This window comes from Chamaea fasciata, unplaced genomic scaffold (assembly GCF_029207755.1).
Source record: "Chamaea fasciata isolate MVZ Bird 193981 ecotype frontalis unplaced genomic scaffold, bChaFas1.0.hap1 SCAF_6, whole genome shotgun sequence".
Taxonomy (NCBI): domain Eukaryota; kingdom Metazoa; phylum Chordata; class Aves; order Passeriformes; family Sylviidae; genus Chamaea; species Chamaea fasciata.
Genome location: NW_027094091.1, coordinates 40768781 through 40785554, shown reverse-complemented (window position 1 = coordinate 40785554; position 16774 = coordinate 40768781). Strand labels below are relative to the sequence as shown.

Below are 16774 nucleotides of genomic sequence, written 5' to 3'. Positions count from 1 at the left end.
TACGCAAACTAAGGGGAGCAAACACTGGGATGCATATTACAGCTGCCTTTCTTTTTCCCTCCCTAAGGTACCATAACTTCTTGGGTGGTGATTTTTATACTGCCAATAAATAGTGCTTTGAACCCTCTTCTCTACACTTTGACTACACGACCTTTCAAAGAAATGATTCATCAGGTTTGGTACAACTACAGACAAAGAAGATCCAAACGAGGTAAAGGCAGCCAGAAACCGTACGGTCCGTCATTCATTTGGGTAGAGATGTGGCCAGTGCATGAAATCACACCCAAGGTTACGAAGCCTGTGCTTTGTACAGACTCTTCTGATGCTTCAGTGACTACACAGTCAACAAGACTAAATTCATACACGTAATTACATTTTGGATCCTCACGGTGACATCAGCACTGTTACCTTCACATCTGTGGGCTTGCTGCTTTACAGCCATGAGGAAAATGAGGGAGGTGTGACATCAGGGCTCACGTGAACCATTGCGGGAAGAAGAGGGAGCCATGTGTCTGTTTGCAGGTAGAACTGGCATTTTACCATCTCACAGAAGTACCTGACATTTTGACAATTCATCCTAGATCAGAATGAGATATCAGTTGTTTGTGGTTGATAACAAGTCAAGAGTGTGGGGGGAAAAAAAAGAATTGTCATTCAAAGCATCTCACCCTGAAAGCAGAATGTCTCAAAATTGTCTATTTATGGGGAAGTGCGTGTGTGTGTGTGTGTGTGTATTTTTTCTTTTAAGTTCCCATTTCAACAGCTGATTTTTTTAAAGATTCAATTGGTTTCCTCATTAAGAAATGCATTTTCTCCTCCTAAAAAGTTTCTGACTGGCTCTATTTAGGCTGCATCATCTCTTAAAAAGCTTTAAAGAGCAATAGCCATAAGAAAAACATTTAAATTTCATAATTAGGTCAGTTAACTATATTTGGGAAAGCTAAACAAGTGAAAATAATATTAATTTTATAAATTTCCAGACTATTTCACTCACGTAAAGGCAATAGTGAAGTTGTAATGATAGTTCTAATACAGTCGCCAGGTTGGACAAGGCCTTGATCAGCCTGGTCTACTGGGAGGTGTCCCTGCCCATGGCAGGGAGAGGCTGGGACTAGATGATCTTTGAGATTCTAATTCAGGCAGAACCAGAACTGTGGTGAAGAAAAAAATAAAAAGGAGAGGTCTGGGTTTGTTTTGTTTTGTTTTTTTTGGTTTTTTTTTCCCAAGAGAGTGTCCCCCAGCTTTAACTGCTGGCAGTTCCCCCTTCTTATTCTGGAAAGACTGGACTGAGTAATCCCAGCATCTTGCTGCTGTTCTTTTCTTCACTTTTCTTAACACGCTACCAAAAGTAGCTCACCACAGCTTGCAGACTTCAAGGAATTCCAGTCTTAAGATGTCTCTCTGTGTACAAGGGAGATGGCCAAATAGAAAATTATCAGTCTTAATGGCTGTCATGACATCTACATTTTAATCACTTTGTACATGACTGGACACATTACGAAGTAATTTAAAGACCACTGCCATTCAAGCCATTCAGCACTTTTTGAAGCATTATTTTACTTCCCAGAATTATAAGGGTAAAATAAAAAATATCCCATCTGAAATGGTTCCCTAGAGGCAGTTCCTTCACACATTGTTACTGAAGAGAATCTTTTCTATTATGAATTATTACAACTTCCCTTCTTCTTTCAGTACCGTATTCAGTCTGATGGCCTAGAAGCCCAAAAAGGTAAAAAAAGCTTTTTTTTGCATTGATTTGAAACTGCTTTAAGTCAAAAGATAATTCCAATGTTTGCACTTAACTTCTTAACAGTATAAGAAGGAGAATTTTGAAAAAGTGTGACTCACACTTCAATTGTTTACAGAACTTTGGATTATCTTGAAACTGAAGATTGTTACGCATCTTGTTTCCCCTACTGTATGTTCTACTGAAATAAAATATTATCTGCTGAACAAAACGACTTCTTTTTGAAGCTGTTTAGCAATATTTTGGGTTGTGGGGGGTTAAAAACACCTAAGCAAAATCCTGCCACATGGATTGCCTTTAACTAGGACAATTACAACTCAATTCAGTAGAACTCCTTACTCTGAGGGGCCAAGCCCTCTCAAGGACTGTAACTGCCTTTGCGGGGATATGCAAGGATCCCTGACCTTGCCATTACTTGTTTTTCACTACTAGTGATTATGGTTATATTCACTGTCACCTTTGTTTCTATCAATAATACAGTAATAGTCAATACTTCGGAATTTTTGCAACACCTTTATTGTTTTGATAAGCAAACTACAGTGGGTCTTTCTCAAAGTCCTATAAGTAAAAATAAGGCCAGCTAATAAGTCATGGCAGAGTCATGTCCTCCTGCAGCCTGCCATTGCATCTCAGTATTACTTTTTTTCACAGTGCCTGGTAAAGGTACAGGAGTGACAGGACAGCAATTTATTACAGTTCAGCCATCTTTCAGACCTAAAGGTTCTATTAAGAGTAAGCTCTAGACTATCAAGCTAGTCACTGCTTAAGGCAAAGATAAAAAACAGGACCAAATACTGGAAAAGCTCTGACATGCTTCCCCAGCGATGGGACATGTCACGGATTCTTTTCTAACTAATGGAAGCTTTTACTTACAGTTCAAAAGAATCCATCCTATCAGTAAACAATGCTGTTAAACTTCTACCCTGCAGAGGTATATGGTCCATGATAAGGCACTTTATTAAAACAAAATGTAAGGTAGAATTGTTTGCAGTAATAAAATATCTTGCAAAAAATAGTCCGCAGGTTTAGACATACATTGTAATACTGCTAAAAGGTTTGGGATATACGATTTTTCTACAGCTCATAAATAAGCCACAACTTGCCACATTATCCCATACTCAACATGAAGAAAAAGTGTTCATAACAAAAAAAACTGAAGTTAGTTGAAGTTTCTCAAGGGTTGGCAGGGTTTCTGCTGGTGACAGCTTTTAAAAAAGGAGGGCTGACAATTCTTTATCATAGGATACCACTCCCCTACCAGTAATAACTTTTGAACGTAGCATAATACTAACTTTGTATATACCACGTTAGCACGAAAGAGAGGGAAAAAAAAAAAAAAAAAAAAAAAAAAAAAAAAAAAAAAGGAGAGTATGAGATCGCTTGAGCTTCAACGAAAAATCTAAAAGTCAAAACTGATTCCCTAAACAAAGTTTTTTTTTTTATTCGGTAGACTAACATAAAACATCCATACGAGAGCCCTCAAGTATTTGTGAAAGAATTCCAGGGGAAAACAAAATTCCACGTGAGCTCCCTAAAGCAAAGGGGACGGTGGAAAAGGACTCCTAAAGCAGCCGGGGCCGAGCGGGCGGCTCGGCGGGCAGCGCCAGCCTCAGCCGCTGGGCTTCAGGGACTCGTAGCCCTCCCTCAGCAGGTCCCGCCACGTCCTGAGGAACCGGGCGTTCTCCGAGCACTTGGTGGCCAGCTCCTCCACCTGGGCCGACACGGCCGACGTCGCCTCCAGGATCTTCGCCAGCGAGAAGGCGGCCTGGAGGGACGGCAGAGAGGTTGGGGGTCGCCGGGGCCCGGCACCGTCCCCGCGGGTGCCCCGGAGCCCTCCCGGGGGCAGCGCGCCGCACTCACGTCGCCGATCTGCATCTCCACTTCCTCCAGCAGCTCCCGCGCGTCGCCGCCGGGCATCTCCGGCGGCCCCGACCCCTCGCTCCCGCGGCGGACCCTCCGGGGCTCGGCGCCGGGCGATCCCTCGGGCACGGCCGCGGGCGGCAGCGGCCCCGCCTCGGCCATGTCCCGCTCGGCTCTCCCGCGCCGGGCGCGCCTCCCGCCCGAGCGCCGCCCACGGCACGCCCAGTCCCGCTCCCGCCGAGCGCCGTCGGGCCGCGGATGGGCTGGCAGCGGCCGCAGTCGCCGCCCCCGAGGGCAGCTCTGGGAGCTGTAGTCCTGCCCCGGGACGGGGCGGGGAGGACGCGACCCGGGGCCGGGTGCGCAGGCGCGGCGGGGCCGAGGCCGGCGGGGTGTGCGCAGGGCGGTCGCGGGAAGCGGAGGGTGCCCGGGGGCCGCTGCGATGCTGCTCTACGGCTGTCCGTCCGCCCGCCGAGGTAACGCGCCGGGGCCGGCTGGAGGGCCCGGCCCCGCGGCCCAGCCCGACCGGGGCTGAGCTGGGCTGGGCTGAGGGGGCCGCTCGGCGCGGCGGGTGGGGCCGGCGGCTGGCGCGGCGCCGAGGCAGAGCAAAGGTCGCGGCTGGGTCGCGCCGGTGTCCGGGCGGACGCGGGGCCGGAGCGGGGCCGGCGGGCGGGGACCCCGTGGCTCCCCCTGCCCGGGGCCGCTGTGCGCCCTGAGGCGGGAGGACAGCGCTGTGCGGGAGCGCTGCCCGCGCCCCAGCTGTGCTATTGACGTGGGTTATTCACCTGCGGCGGGGTGAATGGGCGAGAATTTTTGAGCGACACTAGGTGTCACCTCCTTTAAAGGCTGGAATAAAGCAGTGGAACGAGTGCCCTTACTTGGGAAGTAGTTGTGGAGACAGCATCCCGGCAGCTGTTACTAAAGAGCTGCCACAAAGTTTCTCCTTGGAGATTGCCTGGTTCTTGCAGGCGTTTCCCATCGCACTCAGCGTCCGGGAGCTCCCAAAAGCGCCGTGGCCCAGGCACTGTGCGCCCGCTGGGGAAGACTTTGCCAGTCCAGCGTTTGCACCCACCTCTGTTATTATCAGACGTGTTCGGAGCAGAGCTTCACTTCTTTTGCATATGTGTAAAATAGTTGATTTTTCTTAAATATCTTGTGTGATTCTTGATACCATCAGTTATGGTCAAATAAATCCTGAAAGTTAAGTTAAAGTTTTGTAATATATATGTATGGATGTAGCTGTTAGCAACCTTATAGAGTACTTGTTCTCAGATCCTGCCTGGTTGCAGGTGAAGGGTAACTAAGAATAATGACGTGGTATGATAATAGCTTTTATGTTATGTTGGTTGGGTACAGAACTCCTGTAAAGGAACCAGCATGGACAATACTCACTACCTTGTGTATAGAGATCTCTGTCCTAACTTCACCAGGCAGGGTTATGACACAGGATGCTTGTGCTGGCCTTGCCAATTGCCATTCTCAACTAAACATTTCAGTCAAAGCACACTGGTGATTTTACTTACGTAGATTTGCAGAAATACTCCACTTTAAATATGGGATCATTCTTCATCCATGAATATAGGGAATTCTTTAAGGAAGGAATAGTATTAGTCAAGGCACATTAGTTCACAGACCTTTTAACTATAACTAGTTTTCATACTAACGATGTTAGGTTTTTTTTAATACAAATCACACACATAAATTATTTGTTTCTAAAAGAGGAAAATGATAACATGTAATAGCCCTCTGAAAAGAGTCCTGGTTTGATAATTCAAAAGTTTATTTTTCGTCCCTTTGCTTACACAGAAATTCTAGTTTGTTCTCACAACAATTACTGTATCTGCAGCAAAGGTAAAAGTTTACCAGTATTTACTGTTCCTAGCTTTGCCTAAGCATACTTGGATTCAAGTCTGTGCTTTTACTGTAGACCATGGCATGTACTTTAGATGAACTGTCTTATATTAGTAGACCAAGGTGTGTGTCTCAATGTATGTTGAGATGTCAGAGCTAAACTTGCATGTCCTGTTTCTACCATTGTTAGGTCACTTTTAATGCAGTCCGAAATAAACCTTTTGAAGTTCAAAATTAAATCAGAACTTAAAATGTGTTTCACCTGTGTTTACTCATATTATCCTATGTCAGCTGTGCATGGCTGGCCTGTGTACTGAGTAAAGAATGCTTAAAGGGGAAGCTTCTTTTTTTTTCCTGATAAAAAATTACACAGCATCCTCCTAGCTTGAAAATTTAAAAATTGGTGTTTATTGTTCCTCATCTTTGTTTCACCTGGTAGCCTTTGGGAGGGGCAGGCTGTCATATTTGTTGTGCTACTTGCATCTCTGAAATTTTGAAAAATTTGGAAAACTACTGATTTGACAAAGTTGTTTCTGGTTTTTGCAGCACGTCAGTGCTTTCATGCTCTAAAGTTGATCAGGAAGGATTGCCTTCTATCACTGCGTGTCTCACGATGTGCCTCTACTGCCTCTGTGCCTCGCATAACTACACACTACACAATTCATCCTCGGGACAAAGACAAACGATGGGAAGGTAAAAACACTGCATTCTCTAAAAAACTATGCTTTAGTATTATTATTATTGTCATTGCTGAGTTTTAAAGATGCTGAAATGGATTGCTTTTTTTTTCTCTTTATGAAAATTCTCAACACTTAAATACAGTAGTAATATTTCAAATGAAATTTTTGCTTGGTATCTCACAATGAGTGTCTTTAGTGCTATAAACTAGTATGCTTGTTTTCGTAAAGAAAATATACAAGCAGCTTTTGGTTTAGTGATTATCCTAACAAGATTTAGTTATGCTCAGTATGTGTCTGCTTGGTTTTTTCAGTTGTTCTTACCATGAAGGTTTAGTGAGAGAGAGGTTAGAAGAAATTGGAGATTGGCTTATGTTATTATCATTTTTTTCTGTTGAAGGGGTAAACATGGAAAGATTTGCAGAGGAAGCTGATGTTGTCATTGTTGGAGCAGGCCCTGCAGGCCTTTCTGCAGCCATTCGACTCAAACAGTTGGCTGCCGAGCACAACAAAGAAGTGCGTGTTTGCCTGGTGGAAAAGGCCTCTCAGATTGGTGCACATACGTTGTCTGGTGCTTGTCTGGAGCCAAGGTCCTTAGAAGAACTCTTTCCAGACTGGAAAGAGCGAGGGGTATGTATGAGATGTAAACTCCAAAGTTCATTATTAGATTGTAATGAACTTCATATCTGACTGATTCTGGTATGTGTTTGTACCTGGTAACATTAGTAATTAGTGCCATTTTAAAATACATTGATGGAACAAAACAAAAATGAAAGCCTTCTTTGTAGTCTGTTTCCTATAGTTCAACAATGCTAAAAGTTTTCTGTCTACACAGATATGCTGTGGCCTTTGCTCTTTTCTGCAGTAGTCCTACTGCATATACACAATATGTCAGGTGCAGCCTGGGGTGCCCTGCACTTGCTTTTGCACTTTGTGCAAAATCCAGCTCCTGTGTACAAGCAGGAAGGCATTTGGTCCTTACCAATGACAGATCTGTGCTGGATCTGTGCACTTTTTTTGGAGATGGCACAGAGTACACTGAGTTCTGTGCAGACACTGTGGTGGAGCAAAGGCCTAAGATGATTGTAGGAGGGAGGTCCCAGAACAGCCATCTGACTTGCAGCCATCTGCCCACTATCACCTGAGGGCTGCAAGAAGTCAGCCATCAACTCTTTGGTTTGCCTCATGGTGATAAATCTGCAAGTTGAGGTGCCTTCTTTAAAAAGGTCTAGAATATCATTGTAGTACAAGCCTGTGTACAATAGATGTTACTTGCAAAGCCAAATTTTTTTTTTAACCTCAGTAGTTGTGTTGATTCTTGCCTGGTGACTGCCTCATAAATTACTTTATCTTCTCTCTTGTGATACCTTCCTATAGAAATGCTATACTAAACCTGTACTTGACTGCCAGTTTGATTGTTTGATTTGTTGTTTCTGTTGGATTGGTTACGAAAGCATTACTCTCTACTTCTTCTATTTTGTTTTTGTAGGCTCCACTTCATACTCCTGTAACTGAAGACAAGTTTGGAATTTTAACAGAGACATCTAGAATTCCAGTGCCAATTCTTCCAGGTAAAGTTTAGTGAGGGAGAAGAGAGTCAGCTTCCTCTGTGTCTTTTTGAACTTGTCCATGAATCAAACCGAGTTTGATTTTGGTGTAGCAGCGAGTGTATGTAGAATATTACAGATTACACCTCTGAGTAGGTGATGGCTCTGATAATACATGAGATTACCTTGAAGATAGTAGCTGTAGATGTGACATCTGCTGTGTACAGTTTCAGTTATTTTGCTTAGTGTCTGATGTTTGATATGTGGGTGTGTCTTTTTTTGCCTAGGACTTCCAATGGTTAACCATGGAAATTACATAGTACGTCTGGGCCACCTCGTGAGTTGGCTAGGTGAACAAGCAGAAGCTTTGGGTGTTGAGATATATCCAGGCTATGCAGCAGCTGAGGTACTGATGACGTTGGTGTGTGTTTATGAAAAATGGCTTTGGAACCCCCTTCATTGCAGCCATGATCATTTGTACATGTGCAACATTCATTTTAACTGATACGTATTGTGAAAACTGTTTCTCTGTCCAAATTCCCTGGCTCAGATCCAGCAAAGTGCTAGTGGATCATACAGTATGTGAATAAATACATAATCTTCATGTTTTACCATTAAAGTCATAGTGCTTAGAAGTTCTGCTTTAGAACTTTTAGTGAATAGATTCAAAGTACAGTTTCATTACAATTTTGTTTGTTTGTTTGTTTAAATATTTCCAAAGGTACTTTTTCATGAAGATGGTAGCGTGAAAGGGATAGCAACTAATGATGTAGGCATTCAGAAGGATGGAGCACCCAAAGTAAGTATCTATCTTCCCCATACCTAGGGGTCTAATTATAGAAATTGTGATACATCTGCTTCTACTGCCATCAGTAGTCTTGCTGCAGCATAAGAAAAGTTGTAAAATTCAGTACCTGTCCTCCCTCTCTATTTAATTGGATTGATTACCTGTGAAAGTTCTAGTCTCAGAACATTGTAAAATTCTTCTGAGATAGTAGAAAAAAAACTTCTCAGGAAAGTTGTCTTGTAGGAGATTATCTAAGGGTGTTTTGGCATATGTGAAATCTGGAAACAAGGGAAAGAACTGTAGGAACTCCTGGAAAAAAGGTCCAAAGGTGAAGCAGAAAGCTTTAGGCCATCTGGTAACTAGCAACATGTAAGAGTGTGTGCTTCTGGCTGGTTTGGTTTTCTTGATATTTAAAACTGCAGTTGCACTTGCTGAGAGTCTGTCTACCTTGTTGGGACAAGGTACACAGTTGAGTCTTTATACCTTTATGCTGGTTTGTCATGTTTCTTCATCCAGACTACCTGCCCAAGTGTCAGACTTGGATTTTTGGTTTTTTTGGTGGAATCCAGAACCTGCACTAAGTGTGCTGTTTCCCTGTATGATATGTTGGGAGAATGTGGCACCTCAGAGTTACTTGGACCAACTTTCCCACAGAATTACTTGACTACGTAAATTAGGAGTACAAGTTTTTTTTTTAACATTTACTTTCTTTTTTAATAAAGTTTCGTTCTAGTTTCCTAGAGTTTCAAAGAGGTATTTACTTTCACATAAATTGTGGGCTGTTTTTCCCCATTTAAGGCAGTGAGTGTGAAGAAAAGACTCTTTCTTGTTTTGAGGGAATATAGCCAGTGGAGGTATAATGCGTTTTTCCAGTGTAATATTGTGTATCTGCTGTAGGGGACAGACATGCTCTCCTTTTCCAATGCATGCTATGTCCGGAAGGTGGCACAAGTAATGTGTGCAGCTTCTGCTGTAGTGAAGCTTCATTAGGAGTTGGGGTTTGTTTTAAGATGGGTAGGAACAATTTTAGGTGTATTTCTTAACATCCTCAAAACATAGATTCATTGTTTCATTTTTTGTTCTGGGAGAATGTGTCTCTTAACTTCTTTAATGACATAATGAGTATGCCTCTACTGCAGGTTTTTTTACTGCACTATCACTCTATTCAAGTATTTTAGCTGTCAGTTAGGTCTGCTGGTACTACCTCCAGTTCATAAAGGCTCAGGTAAATAGATTTCGTTTGTATAACCTCCAAGGCAAGAATATCTTCAATGTGTTTATACAGAGCCTAATCAAACAGACTGTGGTTAGTGAATAGATTTTCACTTGCAGTCAGCACCAACCAAATAAAAATTACAGTGGTAAAAATACATTGTAGAAAGTTGCACATGGATTCTTGTGTAGATATTGGAGAAGGTTGTAAACTATGAAGTACAACTCTGTCACATTACTGAAATGTTTCAAATGAATTAATTTCTAATATTTACAATATGGAGTTGTAGTTAATTTGTTTTATATGAAGCTACTTCAAAGTGGACACTATATATTCAAGAGGTAACTCTTGTTTAGTATTTTGTAAAATTCATTCATATTCACATTGATAATCAGGAATTCAAAGAGTACAAAAAATTTCACAAAATCCTGTGACTCCTGTTTAAATGTAATTCTCAGCTAGAGGGAACATTTTCAAATGTAACCTACAAGCAGATTGCACCTGAGAGACAATTGAAAACCAAAGCAGTAATCTTCTTTTGAACCTCTGCTGGCTTACCTTGAGATGGTTTAATTGGGTAATGCTGGAGAGCTTCATCCAAAGCTGTTTTCCTTGTCCTTTTCAACATTAAACTTTCTGACTGAAATCAAGCTTTTTTTGTTATAAAAAATTTGTAAACATAATCTATATTCTTGCCCAGTGTGCTCACAGATGCAGGTGATGTACTCATACAGCACTATGCCAATTCTCCTTACCTGGTTCTAAATCTCATTGTTGGGACTTTTTAATGAGAATTTTTTATGGTTATATTTTATTTAGTTTATGTTATTGTATGTTTTAACATGCCAGATTGGAGTAGTGCCATTATTCTGAAGTAGTGGGTCCTTTTGGGAGCAGGGGTGATTCAGGTTTTTCAGATATGGTAGTTCTGTCTAGTCTGTCACGTGTGTTGGGGCACACACACACAATGTTTCATTGTAATGTGACTTCATGAGCAAAAGTTAAAGTGTGAGGTTACAGGTAAGGGTTCTTTTTCTGTCAGAGTTCCTTTGCACCTTGTGAATGAGCAAATTTGATATAAGTATCCTCTGATCTGGAAAGATTCTTTTTTCAGTGACAAATAGCTATTCACTCTGGGGCTGCTTTACTGGAATCCACTTCCAAGACTTGCCAGGGGTGTGTCATGTTTAGGTGGGAAAGACAACTGAACTGGAACCATAATTTTCAATGGTTTGTAGGTTCTGAGATGTGTTACCAAGTAGTGTAAAATCACTTTATTACCGCTCCATTTTCTTGCTGTGAGTTTGGTGTGGCACAGACCTAACTGCTGATGAAATGCTGTACTTTTGCAGGCTACCTTTGAAAGAGGCTTGGAACTCCATGCTAAAGTCACAGTCTTTGCTGAAGGTTGCCATGGACATCTAGCCAAACAGCTGTACAAAAAATACAATCTAAGGGAGAACTGTCAACCCCAGAGCTATGGCATTGGATTGAAAGAGGTATCACTTGCATAATTTTAACAATTAAAGGAAATACCATAAGACTCCAAGGTAGATTCTGTTTACTTTCTAACTAATTTGTGTAAGACATAATAATTAAAGAATTGGAGTTACGCTTTCAGACTTCAGAATCTTTGCTGTTCTGAAGCTGATCAGAGCAGATGCTCCCTGAATGTCATGACTGTTCAGCTGCTGCTTCTCTTGTATCTGTTATAACTACAGCTACCTTTGAATCTGCTCTGTTAACATTTTCAAATTACAGTTGCTTGTGAAATCTGTTTTCTGTACTTGTACTAAATGAGAGAGGGATTTGTGCTGCCTAATTTGGGGGGGTGGGGGGGGTTAGTAGTTAGTGCATGAGGAAGAAAGGAAATACTTTATATGGCTTTCTGTATGCTAGTGAAAGAGAGGAGAGCTGTTTCAGATAATGAGTCGTGGTCTCTGAAGCACCTTCTGGATGAGCCTTTCTTTAAAAATATATCACTGGGCATTTAAAATTGGGATAGGAATGAGATTTCCTTTCTAAAATATTCTGTACTCAGGAAATATCACTCATGAAAAAGAGCTGTATTATTTTAGAATATGTTCAGAATTTTGACCATAACATATTCTTTATTACTTTAATATGTGCTTACAGCTGCGAAATATTTGTTAAATATTAGTTTACACTTCTCTAGAGGATAACCACTCTGTAAATGACAATCTTTGTTGCAGTTTTTAATACTGAAATTGTCATTAAAGAAGGGTTTTCCTGTAGAGTTCCCGTGCTTCCAGATGAGACTGTCTGCTTTAGCAAATAGTGCAGTCCAGCAGGGGTGGATCTGAAGTACTTGGTGCTGATGAGCTGATATCCATACTCTACAAGGCTCGAGTTTATTTTTACTTTGGACTAGCTGTGATCTAGTCCCATGGACTGAGTGCCCTTTCATGACTGGAATGCTTTAGATGGACTTTTAGGACCTGTCCTTCAGTTTCACATTAAAGGAAACCAGTTCATGCCTTCCATTGCTGCTGTTTGATGTGAGTCAAAGCACAGTAAATGGGAGGAATCAGAAGTCCCATTCAAAAACTTTAATATAAACTGGAACATAATTGTAGATGTACCCTCCATGCTTGAGCTGATCTTATGGTGCTCAACTGCCCTCCTGTCATTAGACTGAGCCTCCCTGGTGCAAAGATGTTTTGTGAAATGAGCAGAAAATAGACTCACTCCTGAAAACATGAAAATGCTTCTCCGAGTTCACCATGGGTCAGTGGAGCACTGGAAACATCTAGGAGACAGCAGAGACAGTACGATTTGTTTGACAGAAAATATTAAGTCAACTCAGGCATATTGTTTTGTCCTGACCTTGAAAAACTCACAAGATAATTCACTGAATCATGTGAAAAAATAATACTTTCAAATTAAAAATTCAACAATAAGCATTGCATTCTGTGGCAGAAGTATCTGTCAAAGTCGCTAATATTAGGAGTCTTGTAGTTGAATGAAAATTTTGGGTGTAGTACTGGAGTCTCAGTTATATTTTCTGATACACAACATTTAAAGAAAGATCCTAATTGGTAATCCAAAAAAGCATACTAAACAGTTGGTATTTTGCTGTAGGAATTTTTGCATTGCTCATTGGAGTAAATTAAGTTTCTCCTATATATAATCATGTGTTTGTCTCTTAAGGCCATTACTTTGCAATCTGAAGTAATTTTTTGGTCATCTTCATTTCAGTTATGGACTATTGATGAAAAGAAATGGAAGCCAGGAAGAGTGGAACATACTGTAGGCTGGCCTTTAGACAGACATACATATGGAGGATCCTTTCTTTATCACTTGAATGAGAGTGAGCCTTTAGTTGCTCTTGGATTTGTGGTAAGTGAAGTTAGTTTTTCCATTCTTGTTTGTTGTTTGATCTTCATCTTATGCAGTTTCTTTTCTCTGTTTTAATGAGAAAATGTAAATACAAGAATAGGAACAGACCAAATTTAGTCCTTTCTAAATCTTAAATGTGCTTATGCCCATATTAAGGAAGGCTAATTTGTCATATTAATCTGTCTTTAATCCAGTGTCTTTTATTGAGACCGGTGAGAAAACCTATTAATAATTTCTTTGCAAACCAAGCGAATTTTGGTAATGGCTAAGCCAAATGACTAATCAAAACTGTGCTCAAAAAATCCTTGTAAGTTAGGAAATCTAAATCACATGCTCTTTGTACACTTTCATTTCCTAATTCATGTGTCAACCTTGTGTGTAACTCCACTTTTTGAGAGAAGCGTACAAAGTGGAAGCAGTGCAGTGCTACAAGCAATGTCCCTTTAACTTCTGAGCTCTTCACTTTGTTTTTGGTATTCTCCACCCTGTTGGCATTGCCCGCTTTAGCAGCTGCTTTTCTGAATTGGGCAGGCAGCTTCTTCCTGCTTATTTCCACTTTATCAGAAGCAGTGAGATCACCAGAGATAGTCTGGTGTCATTCTGGCACCCAGGTGATGCCAGGAGCAAGGATTGGAAATATTCTCTATCACCTACAGTTCAAAATGAAAAATTCACTATTTACCCTGTGCACATGCTTCATCACAGATGTTGTAAAAGTCAAGCATAGAAATTGGACTTTCAGCAGCATGGGACTGAGCTGACACTTCTGCCTCCTAGATTTCAGAAGGATTACAGATTGTGTGGAAAAACTCTGGTTTTATCTGTTTTGTTAGAAGCATTGTAAAAACTTGCTAACTTTCTCAGACACACTTCCTTGTCCTATACAGATTTCCAATATTGGAATTAATAAGTACATACAGTAGATATTCAAATTCTGTTTGATTCTAGAAGGGCTGAGAGCTCTGTTTCTCACAGAGAATGGTAGGTAGTCAATAATGTTCATGTTCTCTCCAGAGAGGAAACATCAACTTCTGTGTGAACACACAATCACTTTTTTTTCTTTGACCTTTATACCTATTTCAGTCGGAGATGATTCTTGTGGTAGGGTTATTTCACCTTTATTTTGAAACCTTTTCATTAATTTTGTTTTGTCAGCAATGCAGATGCAAGCACTGCTCTAAAAGCCGTGAGCTGCCACAGATACCAAAGTCTTGATTGCTGCTGACTCATGATATATTTTGTTACTTATCTCCAATAAAGCTCACAGCAACCAGAAATAATCCCTTTCTCAAAAGAGAAAAATTCAGCAAGAAAATTATTTTTAAGAGTATCTTACAGATGGGAAATGCAGAGGATATATTTGAGCACATTCTCAAATGCATAACAATCCTGGGCTTCCAGCCCACTGGCAATCTTTTTTACCCCATTTTCTGCTTTCATCATTGCTCCCCTGTACTTTATTACAATGGCTCACCTAACTGGAAATTATAATTGACTACTAAATAATTTGAAGACCTGTTTAAAGTATGAGAGCACAAGGACATAACAATTAAAAAATAATTGTTTACCTCTTTTTACAGCTTTTTTAGGGCAGAGTTATAAAATACTCTGAGTTATAAAATATTTATTAAAACGAGTTTTTCTGCTTATCCTACCCATTAAATCATGCTTGATTTAATCCTTTTTATAACAAAGACAGCTGAAAGGAGGTTACAATGCAATTAAATATTTTTCATATTTCAGGTGGGGACGAGAGCAGACTTGTAGCAGCAAATTTTCAGATTTGCCTCTGCTGTACCATTAATAGAATATATTTTTGCCAGTAGTTTAAATTGAAAGATCCTAAGGTTGCTTTAGTATAAAATAGATTTAAAGACTTGATGTGGTAATATGCAATTGTTCTAATTTCAAATTTTTGTGGAAGTTTCATACCTTATTTTTATTTATCTGCATTTTTTCTTTTTTTCAGGTTGGTTTAGATTATCAAAATCCCTATTTGAATCCATTTAGGGAATTTCAGAGGTGGAAGCACCATCCTAGTGTACAGCCTACTTTGGAGGGTGGAACAAGGATTGCCTACGGTGCCAGAGCGTTAAATGAAGGTGGTATCCAGGTAATTTTTTTCATGAAGTTTTTATCTTCAAGTTCTCTATGGCCATGTATTTAGTGCTGTAGATTTGTGCTGCATGCTGTACCAAATGTTTTGCTGGACAGAAAAACCTTCTTGTTTTGCTGGGTACTGGCTGCTGAGATTTGCTAGACTTAGGCTCTGTCATACTGAAAATCTTCTGACCTATTCACTTTGCTTTCTAAATGAAATACAGAATCATAGAAGCATTTAGATTGAAAAAGATTATTTACAACACTGAGTTCAATAACTAGTCCAGCACTGCCAGTTCCACCACTAAACCATGTCCGTAAGTGCCACTTAGGGATATGTCTTACCCAGGGGTGGCAACTCAACCACTTTCCGGGGCAGCTTGTGCGAGTGCTTGACAGCCCTTCCCGTGAAGATATTTTTCCTGATATCCAATCTCAACCTCCTCTGGCACAACTTGAGCTCCTTTCCTCTTGTCCTATCAGTTGTTATTTGGGAGAAGAGCCTGACCCTCACCTCAGTGCGCCCTCCTTTCAGGTGGTTGTAGAGAGCAGTAAGGTCCCCCCTGAGCCTCCTTTGCTGGAGCTAAACACCCCCAGCTCCCTCAGCTGTTCCTTGTAAGCTTCCTGAGCTCCAGGCCCATCGTGAACTCTGTTGCCCTTCTCTGGACACACTCCAGCACGTCAGTGTCTTGTGAGGGGCCTAAAACTGGACAAAGGATTGAAGATAGAGCATCACCAGTGCCGACTCCAAGGGAATAATCACTGCCCTGGTCCTGCTGGCCACACTATTTGTGATCCAAGCTAGGATGCCATCAACCTTCTTGGCCACCTGGGCACACACTGGCTCATGTTCAGCTGGCAGGACTCCCATGTCTTTTCTGCTGGGCAGTTTTCCAGTCACTCTGCCCCAAGCCGAAGGCACTGCATGGGGCTGTTGTAACTCAAGGACTAGACACAGTACTTTGCCTTACTGGATGTCAGTATAATTGGCCTCAGTGCATAGATCCATCCTGTCCAGATCCCTCTGCAGCAGATCAACATTCCCACCCAACTTTGTGCAGCCTGCAAACTGACTGAGGGGGCACTCAATCCCCTTGTCCAGGTCATTGATGAAGTTATTAACCAGGTCTGGCCCCAGTACTGAGCCCTGGGGAGCCCCACTAGTGACTGGTTGCCAGCTGGATGTAACTGTTCATCAACATTCTCTGAGCCCAGACATCCAGAGAGTTTTTTACCCAGCAGTGTTTCTCCAAGCCATGAACAGCCAGTGAAGTGGAATTTATATTGCAGTCAAGTATGTTCAGCAGCAAAGATGCCACAGACAATCTTTTGTTTTGCCTGGAATCTTGGGGAAGACAGGGCAGTACCACTGATCTGCTCGTGTGGGGTCTTCCAAATTATTTGTTTATCCCAGCAAAAGGAACTCCTTTTCAGTGCTTGAGCCTTAAGCCACTGATGGTGCTGAAACTGTAATGTAGTTTGGCAGGTCGATCTTTATCTCTTCAAGTACAAATACCTTGAGTTTCTTTCATGCACACCTTTGAATTTCTTCTTTCTTGGGAGGTGGAATACTTTGTTCATTTTGTTGACTTAAGTAGTGTAAAAGGTAAAATTTTGAATATGTATTCATCAAGA

The 16774-nt window shown here is 41.4% G+C and overlaps 3 protein-coding genes across 6 annotated transcripts in view; 2 read left to right on the top strand and 1 right to left on the bottom strand.

Annotated features, from left to right (window-relative positions):
- RXFP1 (relaxin family peptide receptor 1) overlaps nucleotides 1-1945 on the top strand; it is a 50116-nt gene extending 48171 nt beyond the window's left edge. For 2 of the 4 annotated variants that reach the window (XM_066186062.1, XM_066186061.1), the window contains exon 19: nucleotides 68-1945. In XM_066186062.1, the coding sequence (XP_066042159.1) occupies nucleotides 68-369 (302 nt within the window). In that variant the 3' untranslated portion in view covers nucleotides 370-1945. The remainder of the gene's footprint in view (nucleotides 1-67) is intronic. The other 2 variants (XR_010721462.1, XM_066186063.1) reach the window with 2 other exon arrangements.
- Nucleotides 1946-2253: 308 nt separating this feature from the next.
- On the bottom strand, nucleotides 2254-3797 carry CUNH4orf46 (chromosome unknown C4orf46 homolog). Its single transcript, XM_066184987.1, has 2 exons — nucleotides 3608-3797; nucleotides 2254-3512 (listed from the first exon to the last, which is right to left on the bottom strand). Exons 1-2 carry the CDS (start codon nucleotides 3767-3769, stop codon nucleotides 3357-3359), a joined length of 318 nt encoding a protein of 105 aa, XP_066041084.1. The 5' UTR covers nucleotides 3770-3797; the 3' UTR covers nucleotides 2254-3356.
- A 160-nt stretch (nucleotides 3798-3957) lies between these two features.
- ETFDH (electron transfer flavoprotein dehydrogenase) overlaps nucleotides 3958-16774 on the top strand; it is a 19722-nt gene continuing 6905 nt past the window's right edge. Inside the window, exons 1-9 of the mRNA XM_066186059.1 lie at nucleotides 3958-4080; nucleotides 6002-6148; nucleotides 6533-6762; nucleotides 7622-7703; nucleotides 7967-8085; nucleotides 8401-8478; nucleotides 11032-11178; nucleotides 12899-13039; nucleotides 15009-15152. Coding sequence (XP_066042156.1) covers nucleotides 4047-4080; nucleotides 6002-6148; nucleotides 6533-6762; nucleotides 7622-7703; nucleotides 7967-8085; nucleotides 8401-8478; nucleotides 11032-11178; nucleotides 12899-13039; nucleotides 15009-15152 — 1122 coding nt within the window. The 5' untranslated portion in view covers nucleotides 3958-4046. The remainder of the gene's footprint in view (nucleotides 4081-6001; nucleotides 6149-6532; nucleotides 6763-7621; nucleotides 7704-7966; nucleotides 8086-8400; nucleotides 8479-11031; nucleotides 11179-12898; nucleotides 13040-15008; nucleotides 15153-16774) is intronic.

What these genes read in the sequence shown, in the direction of transcription:
- CUNH4orf46 (XM_066184987.1), bottom strand. Translation starts at nt 3,769, where the DNA reads ATGGCCGAGGCGGGGCCGCTGCCGCCCGCGGCCGTGCCCGAGGGATCG. An exon ending in TGGAGATGCAGATCGGCGAC is followed by an intron (nt 3,513 to 3,607) that starts GTGAGTGCGGCG and finishes CCGTCCCTCCAG; the next exon opens with GCCGCCTTCTCGCTGGCGAA.